At 29.0% G+C, this 9,644-nt stretch overlaps 2 protein-coding genes across 3 annotated transcripts; one reads left to right on the forward strand and one right to left on the reverse strand.

The window, feature by feature from the left end:
- The first annotated feature begins 229 nt into the window (after positions 1-229).
- Positions 230-3,030, forward strand: cbt (Kruppel like transcription factor cabut). The gene is made up of 3 exons (XM_070640428.1): positions 230-520; positions 1,472-2,440; positions 2,518-3,030. Exons 1-3 carry the CDS (start codon positions 419-421, stop codon positions 2,719-2,721), a joined length of 1,275 nt encoding a protein of 424 aa, XP_070496529.1. The 5' UTR covers positions 230-418; the 3' UTR covers positions 2,722-3,030.
- A 406-nt stretch (positions 3,031-3,436) lies between these two features.
- Positions 3,437-5,800, reverse strand: MED15 (mediator complex subunit 15). Of its 2 annotated transcripts, none has more exons than XM_070640430.1 (3): positions 5,596-5,800; positions 5,403-5,542; positions 3,437-5,319 (listed from the first exon to the last, which is right to left on the reverse strand). In XM_070640430.1, exons 1-3 carry the CDS (start codon positions 5,652-5,654, stop codon positions 3,560-3,562), a joined length of 1,959 nt encoding a protein of 652 aa, XP_070496531.1. In that variant the 5' UTR covers positions 5,655-5,800; the 3' UTR covers positions 3,437-3,559. The 2 variants fall into 2 exon arrangements, with proteins under 2 accessions (XP_070496531.1, XP_070496530.1); XM_070640429.1 differs by having other exon boundaries at positions 3,437-5,340; positions 5,596-5,755.
- Positions 5,801-9,644: the final 3,844 nt, after the last annotated feature.

Here is a 9,644-nt window from a genome sequence, read left to right on the forward strand (position 1 = left end):
TTGAATGCAGTTCCAAATTTTAAAAAATCAAATACTTAATTTCAAAAAATTTATTTTGAATTTATTTCATTTACCTAACACAAAAAAATACAAATTAAATAAAATTATACATAAAAATAAAATAAAAGTTTAATTTTATTGACACCCTATACCTATCACAAACACATAGAAATTCAACTTATAAATGAATCAATTCTTCTCAACAAGCTTTTACTAAATTTTCAACGTTCGTGCAATCTAAGTCGGACTCCTGCTCTGTGAAGACGAGCCTAAAAATTGCTAATTTAAAAAGGAAATAACTAAAAAGTGAAATAAAGTGAAGAAGAATTTTAATTAATAGACAATTAAATCTTAATAAATAATTTAATTAATTATTATTATAATAAAAAAAATAATAATAATAATAAAAAAAAGAAAAATGTCAAAGAATATATCTAGTATGGAGATGGAATTGCTTTTACCTCCAACTCCACCAATGGATTTAAATGACTCTAATTCAAGCTGTTCAAATGAATTTAAAGTGAGTTTTATCAATAGAATTTTTTAAATGCCATCATATTGTTCATCAGAAAATTTAAAATAGTTAAAATTTTACTCGGAAAATATAGAAAATCTAATTTGTGTATACTGTCACGTATGCTTGTATGCAATGTCACTATGCGCATTCAATAAGAATTTTAAACTATCGTGGATAATAAAAAATAGTGAAAAATTCCTTCGATGTTCTTTTTAAAAAAAAAATAATAATAATAATATCTAATTGGAATTTTTTAATTTATTTCATGTAACTAAATTACATGTTATTAAAATTAAAATTAAAATTCAAAAAATTAGTAATAATAATAATAATAATAATAATTTACAAACAATTTAAAATCATTGAAAAAATATTTAAAAATAAAATTTATTCCTAACAATTATGAAAAATTGTAAAAGACGTACAGACAGTGTGAGAGAGACAGCAAGAACATTTTCTGTTTCTCACAGTCAGCATTTCATTCATGTTGAACACGCATTTATCAGCTGTTGTTCACGTGAACATTTTCTTTTGTACATTTTCGACTTTGAACTCTTTCATGACGTCGCCTTGTTAATATTAAAACGGGGTACAAAAACAGAGAGAATGAAACGCAAAACAACAAAAAAATTATTTTGAACACTTAACACACCCATTCAATATATAGTCTGTACATTTTCTCGGGCTCGTTCTATTGTTGATGTCGTTACTGTATGTTTAATTCTTCATTTAAATTTCATTACATACTTGAATGCAGTGAACTTTGTTGATGTTTTTTTTTTCTTCTTTTTCTTATTTTATTAAACGTATAATACTAGACATTGCGTCATATTTATTGATGATTTATAACTCATGACAAAATTAGAATCTAAAAATAGAATTTGTTCATTTTATTTAAAATGAATATTAGATGTTTAGCTAATGCATACATTTTTTTATTTATTTTAATCACAGAAAATTGATGAATTCAACTCACTCAAACGGAAATTAAACAATAATGGAATACCAAAAGGGTTAATAACACCAAATCCATCTGATGAATCTGACAATGAATCTGATTTACCACCTCAGAAACGTTTATGTTCGAGAAACTCTCTATTAACATCAGAACCTTCATCATTTACACCTCCACCAGAAGAAGTAAGCAGTTATTCTAATGTAGAATATGAAAGAAAAATTGAAACAATTCCAGCACAAAGAGTTAGTGTTATTATGCGTGCAAACAAAGATGGAACATGTATATCTGCTGCAAGTGAAGTCATCAACCCTAAGTATGATGACGATGATATTAATTTAAATGTTTTTCGTTGTGTTAAATATAAAATGGGAAGAAAAAGCAGTTGCTCATCTAGTTTCATTTATAATAATCATAAGGATATTAAACCTATGGAAAGTAAAACAAGAAACATTTATGAGTCATCAATTCATGGAAGGCATGAAAATAATACAACAGATTTTACACCCATTTCATCCGAGAAAAAATCGCCAACACTTTTACTAAAAGTTTCTCAAAATATTGATAACAATATTCAGCAAATTCCAATGATTGTACCAAAAATGGCATCACAGAATATTTTTTTCACAGCACAGCCAAGTAGTAATAATATTACAACAACTAGGATTTTACTACTACCATCGACTAATGTATCATCCACAATGATTACCACTCCTACAACACAACCTTCAAAATCATTGAATTTATGCATTCAACAACCTGCTCAAGAACGTCGTCGTATATTCGAATGCAGTTACCCTAACTGTGGAAAAAACTACTTCAAATCAAGTCATTTAAAAGCTCATACTCGAAGTCATACAGGTGAAAAACCTTTTTGCTGTAAATGGTTGGGTTGCGGAAGACGTTTTTCAAGATCAGACGAATTGTCACGTCACAAACGTACTCATACAGGAGAGAAAAAATTTTCAGTAAGTCTGTTTATTAATAAGCTTGTGAATAATAAATCATTAATTTTTTTCTTCTCTTCTTAATCTTTTCCCAATAGTGCAACGTTTGTGAGCGTCGTTTTATGAGATCAGACCATTTATCAAAACATGTTAAACGTCATAATAAAGAGAAGACTAAAACAAAATCAAACACGAGTTTACCTAACTCATTAAGCCCTACACTATCTGTACAAACTCCACGACCAATAATTCCTGCAATTGACCTGTCAAATACAAACCAATTAAAGTTTAGTATATGCTAAGTTGTTATGATCTCATGACAAGATTTGCATTTCTTGCTCCTTTGAGTGGCAAATAATTTTATCGAAATAACATGAAATTTTAAATTTAATATTGTTTTGATGATGCAAATATATGCAATTTGTAACTAGATTTTATGAAATGTCCCTTTAAAAAATATCCTTTACTAAATATTTGTTGTAAAAAATAGTAAACGAAATGGGACTCTCAAGATGAAGAAATCTGTGATTTTTTAAATAAAGATTTAATATCATTTTGTTAATCATTCAATGTTAAAAAATAATAAAAGAAATATAATATAAAAAAATTAACTCAGACTACTTTTTAAACAAAACAGTTTTATTAAATGTATTCTCAGGTGAATTTTATATCCAAAAGTTAGTTTCATTTTTTTTATATATATTTCAGATCCAATAAAGTGAGTTTGAGATGTGGCACATTTCAATTCAGTAAAGATGTGAAATTTTAAAACTGAGATAAAAAGAGTATCACGACACTATCACGTTCTCCACATTCTTTTTAATTCGTTCAAAAACATATTGTCAAAACACTTTTGAATATTATCAATTTTATTCAAAACAGTACTGAAGGACTTTAATAAAATGTCTGGCTGAAGGGTATAATTTTATAGATTCAACAAATGAATTTATGCTTCTAGATCAACAAAATGCTGAAATTCTCTTACATCATCATTATTTTTAAAAAAACATATTAATCTAAATTTAGTCTGTTCTATTTTATTCTTGCTTCTTAATATGTAGGATAATGAATATAAAAAATTGAATTAAATAGTTATGAAGATATTAAATTTTAGTATTCGTATTGAGTAACAAAAAAAAATTAAACTGCCAGCAAGACAGTTTCTTTAGTGGGTTCAATAAAGCTCGAATTACAAGCCTGACGAACTGCTAATCCCCAAGTTTCTAAGATGTGTGTTAAAGAATGTGCAGACGGCAATTTTGAAATTCGTGCCTTTAATGCTTTTTTAACTCTAATAAGAAAATCAGTATCATCGTATTCATGATCAATAATGTTGCACTGCGGTGAAGTTAACGGATAATCTTCAGGAACGTAAATATTAATTGGTGGAACTGGTGGCAATTGTTTATCATCTAAACAACAAATAAGAGCAACCACTTTCGATCCAACGGAATGTGTTGTCTGGTCTAGGTTTATTTTGTATTTTGAATCAAGACGAGCTATTTCTCGTTGAAGAATATGTGAAATAGAAGGCGTTGTTGATGAATCAAAATGATCATCAGACAATCTTTGCTTTTTTGCTGGTGGCAAATTTTTGATATCTGGCCCAAACCATGCTTCTAAGCTTGGCTTAAATGTTCTATGCAAAATATGATTTCCCAATGGTGACTGTAAACTGTTGACGATTGCATCATACAATGGGTTGTTTATAGACGAAGCTGGTGGATCTTTTAAAGCACCAAATTGATTTTCCAAAACAATCTCACACTTTACTAATGTTTCCAAAGGTATTCTTGTGTGTGGATTAGATAGTATTTCCAAAAGTTTTTTTAGTTTCGTAATTTTCTCGGAGTTAATCCCATCTGAGCCTACACGAGAAATAATTTTTTTCAATGGTTCTTTATATTTAGTCAATCTGTTATATTTTTCACGATATATTTGATCATCGGCTGGATTCATAGGACTCTGCACTGCTTGAATTGGCTGGCCTGGTGTGTTCATTGGAGCACTCGGCGATGGAGCCATTACATTTGTTGACATAGAAGCCCTTGTTTGATTTGACATCTGTGGTGATGGCACCATTGTAGAAGTGATGCCAATTGGTGACGGTACTGACATTGGTGATGGAGATTGACGAAGAAAATTAGGGGTTACACTTCGAACTGGTGGGAAAGCTCCTGCAATTTCTTGTTTTCGCATTTGTTGCATGTTCATTTGAATCTGCTGCTGATTGTTATTAATCATTGGATTTGGTTGATTTGGAACTTGACCAACTACTTGAGATTGATTGATCCCCATAGAGTTAACCATTTGATTTTGAACTGGACGAATTGAATTCATCATACCAGCATTATTCGGATTATTCATCATCATCATCATTTGATTCTGATTAATCATATTATTCATTTGCTGGTTACCTCCCATATTACCTTGAACAACTATTTGTCCTCCTTGATTCATCATATTCCCTTGAACCGAACCCATCATTTGGTTCATTGAATTTACTTGATTATTCTTAACTTGTGTTCCAGAAAGATTTGGTGGCATATTTTGATTCATTTGCATTTGATTCATTGAATTCATTTGTTGCATCATATTTCCTTGGTTAATTTGCTGTTGTGGTCCTTGCGGACGAATTAACTGTGCTTGATTTACATTATTTATAGATTGCTGTGCTTGTGGTTGTTGCTGTACGACATTTCCTTGTTGAGGATTTTGAATCATATTAGCTGGAGCATTTGCTTGCTGCTGCTGATTCATCATCTGAGAATTGGTATTCCGTGTTCCTTGAGTAGCAAGATTTTGTAATGCATTAATTGGATCTTGAATGTTTGGATTGTTAATTTGCTGCTGGTTCCCTAAGTTTTGTTGTGGTCCTACTTGTGATGAATTTCCGCCATCTATATTTTTATTTTTATTGTCTACATAATATTATGAAATATTTTTCACAAATTAAAAAAAATTGAAAAACAAAAATACTTACTCATTTCTCGTACGTGTATTATTAATCGAGCAACAAAACTTAAATATTCATCTTTGCTTCTTGCTTTACTAAATACATGATTTTCCATGTCAACAGTATTCTTTTTCGGTGTTAGATCTGATGAACTAATCGCTTCATTGCTAAAAAAATAATAAAATTTATATTTGAGTTTTAAGTAATTTATGAAACTTACATTTTATTAACGACAGATTGCCTAAATGAGGGACTACGCCAAGAAAGATCTTCATCCATTTTCGTTTAGTAAAAGAATAATTTGTTTTAGGAAATTTAAATTTTTTTATAAAACTTTCTTTGTAAAAAATCTTTAACGAGGGGATGGATACTTAATAAAATCTTTTAGATGATTTCAGTGATTATGTATAAATTTAAATATTATTTGATCGTTATTTTATTTTTTCCTAAAAAAGAAAGAAAGAAAGAAGTTTATTTATGTCTGAATTTCCTTAATGAACATAGTTAATGATACAGTACTTGATTATTTTTCATTTAATTTGATACCAACCTTTGCAGTTTTAATTCAAAATCTTGTAAGAGTTTTTCTGATTTTAGTTGATTTTTGGTTCAATATTTATCGTCATGGTTATGGGTTGAAAAATGTCAGCTGAAATAAATCAAAAATTACTTAAATAAAAATGAATTTACTGATGAATTGGCATCAGCTTGGAGTCTAAGCTGTCATTGTCAAATAGACATGGCATAATTGTAATTATCATTTCTGCTTGGTTAAATTGTGGATAATGCTTAATGTCGATTAATTAATTTTTTTTGAAGAAATACAAGATAATAATTTAGCTTATATTCATATCAAATGCAATTACCAGCTCAATTTTGGATTTTTGCAATTATTCAAACTACCAATCGATGCGGTTTTTGTAAAATTCAGGAAAATTTGAAGACGTCCAAAGTCCATTCACCAAGTTTTGATAAAAATCAAAGTTTATAATTATTTAGCGCGTAACGTAGATCAATTCTTTTTTTAATGATACATAATATTTGTTAATACTTGCCTTAATCACAATTACTACTAATATTTTTAGCTTATCCTATTGCCGCTAATTTTACTTTAGCTTTATAGAATGCAACTGGGTCTACGATTATTTAATAACCTATGTAAAAGAATTTTTTTGGAAATTTTATAACGAGTGAGGGGAAGGGGTTTAGAAATTCGTTTTTTTGCGTAACGTAATAAGTGAAGGATAAATTGGACAAAACCCTCGAAATGTTTTTTATATTCGATATTTTAATTTGCAAATTTTTTATTTTAAAGATTTTTAATTAGCTTCTCAAGTCTAAAGTAATCAGACGAAGATTTTTTTTAAATTTGATGTACCTAGTTGTTGTTGTTTAATGCGTACATTAAGAATTAAAAAATTACAAAAGTCCTCGTGTTATTGATCGAGGGACTTAAGCGCATTTTTGTCCCAGCGATCAGTAATTGATTAATAAGTCACTTCCAGATCTAAAAAACGAGATCCAGTAGGATCTAGGTAACTTCCAGACCTACAAAGCAAGATCCAGTAGGATCCAGGTCACTTCTAGACCTACAAAACGAGATCCAGTAGGATCCAGGTTACTTCCCGATCCACAAAGCAAGACCCAGTAAGATCCAGGTCACTTAAAGACCCAAAAAAAACAAGATCCAGTAGGATCCAAGTCACTTCCAGACCAACAAAACAAGATCCAGTAAATTCCAAGTCATCATACTAGATTTTTAAGAATGTCGTTATTTAACGGATTCTCATAATTTAAACCAAATTGCCGGTTATTTTTCCATTGTTCTAATTTAGACATATTTAAACTTTGTTCTGTAAACACTGTAAAAACATCGAAGAACATTGAAAAACACTGTAAAACAATGAAAAAACATGTTGTTGTTTTTGTTGTTGATCGAAATGAAAAATTGTTAATTATAGTATTTATACTTTGATTTGAAACTTTTAAATGCATTTGCCCGCAATAAAACAATAACACGGAGCTCTAATAAAACAAACCTGAGCTCTACGATGTCTAATTGCTGAGATAAGCACCTAGCCCGAACGAACGAACGAATAAAGTGCATTATTAAGCTACCTTTTTTCCATTTCAAGATTTTTTCGAGAAATACATTTTGTCCTTTAAAACGGAATGATTTTTTTTAATATGTTGTCTTGCTAATCATAAATTTAATTTTTCCTGAAACATAGAAGTACTGCAAGAGCACATGAATATATGATGTAGTTTGTAAGTATGTTTGGTAAAAGAGGATATATAAGACACAAAATCTATTCAATTAGACGATATTTCACTCGACAAAAAGCCGAGATAATTGTCACAAGTAATGCTGTTAGGAAGGAAGGAAATAGATGAAGGCATGTAATAAATTAAAAATGCATTAAAGGAAGTACTTTCTGCATTTTGCAGAAACACTCTGTTATTTTCATCTTTTGAAACGTCGCACATATTCTACTTTTCTCTTCTTGTTTCTTATTCCGGTAGAAAACCACATGTGTGCAGTAGCTGAATTTTCACAACTTATGTGCTATGATAAAGATGTTTCATATTGGATGATTAATGTTTTTGCTTCTTGTGTCTTTTTCAATATAATGCTTTCATAGAACTTGAAAACAATATGATTAAGTAAATTGGTATGATACAAAATAAAGGAAATTAACATGATAGATACTTATTTTACTTCAATGATGATGCACTTAAACATATTTATGTTGAAGTAACTAGAAAAATATTTTTAAAAAACGTATGTATGCGAATATAATCTATTTGGCTCAATAAACTCTAAGGAGACAAAATATTTACATTAATTTTAAATAATGACGATAAATTCAGCTACAGCCACAATTTAAATTGAGTTTTAAATTGTAAGGATTTTTCTTTTTGATAAGATACCAAATAAGTGTTGACTAATCTCGAAATCACTCATTGAAAATTTATCTCATTTCCTTTTCATTTCGTATTTTGCAGTGATTATTTTTCTTGGTGTATTTCACACAAAAACTCCTTTAATGATGTTTATTTAAAGAATATTGTAAAGAAAAATTGAATCATTTCCTTACAAATTATTTTTGAATTCTTTTTTCATCCTTTAATTAAAAAAATTAAACATTTCTGTTGATAAAACTTAAGAAAGTCGGGAGATATAAAAAAATTGTGGTCGATTGCACTAAAGTAGATAATCCTCTATTATACAAAATCCTTCCTTACTGCATGTAACTTTTAAAACTCTTAAACATTTCAAGATATCCTTAAAAACTGAATTGTATGATCCAAAATCGAAGAATCTACTTTGGATTTTTGTTTTGGCGACATTAATGAAAAATAGTCGTAATTTGATAGAATGCAAAACTTGTTTCAACTAAAATCTTATTTTATAATGGACGATAATAGACTTTTTCATTATAGATTTTTAAACTGCTTTTTTCACACACAATCTTTGAATAGACCGTAGTCCATTATATACAAATGGAGGATATTTTTCCATTTTCTGACCTTTTTTTATTTTTTTTCGTTCTCTATAAATTTTTATTTTATTAGAAGAATGGTTAGCTAAATACAGTAAAAGGGCAAATAATTGAGAGAAATGAAAAGGATGCTTTTGATTTGAAGCACTATCATTGTTATTTGGCATTTATATCCTTAGATGGTTAGTGATTTTGCCGTTATTATGGGACTATTATTTTAGTATGTTCTCATTTTTAAGTGGATTAACGTTTCTATGTAAATAAATGCATAAATCACAAAGACGTAATTTTCATTTTATTTTGCGCTTATATAAAAGAGATATTTTTTTTAAAAAAAGAAGGAGCGATTTAAAGAACTTAAAGATTTAGTCAGATCTATTTCGGTTCAAGGAACTGCTCAGAAGCATACATGTATATAAAAATTAAGGCAACACAAGAGAGAAAGTACTCTCAATAAAGGAAAATAAAATGTTTATAGAAATGTTCACTATAAAATCCTCACTTCCGCAAAAGCCTCAAATTCATGGTATGTCAGAGAATTAAAGGCAAACAATCAATCAAATACAACTCAGTGATGACTGTAAAATTGGCTTTCCTACACACTATTAAGTTCACTGAACTGGAAATGAATCCAATTTTGCCAATTTTGTCAAGAAGAAGTGGCTAAGAAAAAGAGAGAAAGAGAAGAAAGGAGGCATCATGAAAATGATGCCAATGCTTTTGTGGTATCACAGAGTACTTTATTGATGTACATATTTTTTTTTTT

This window comes from Chironomus tepperi, unplaced genomic scaffold, assembly GCF_022539635.2.
Source record: "Chironomus tepperi strain 1889 unplaced genomic scaffold, CSIRO-AGI_Ctep_v1 contig_219, whole genome shotgun sequence".
Taxonomy (NCBI): domain Eukaryota; kingdom Metazoa; phylum Arthropoda; class Insecta; order Diptera; family Chironomidae; genus Chironomus; species Chironomus tepperi.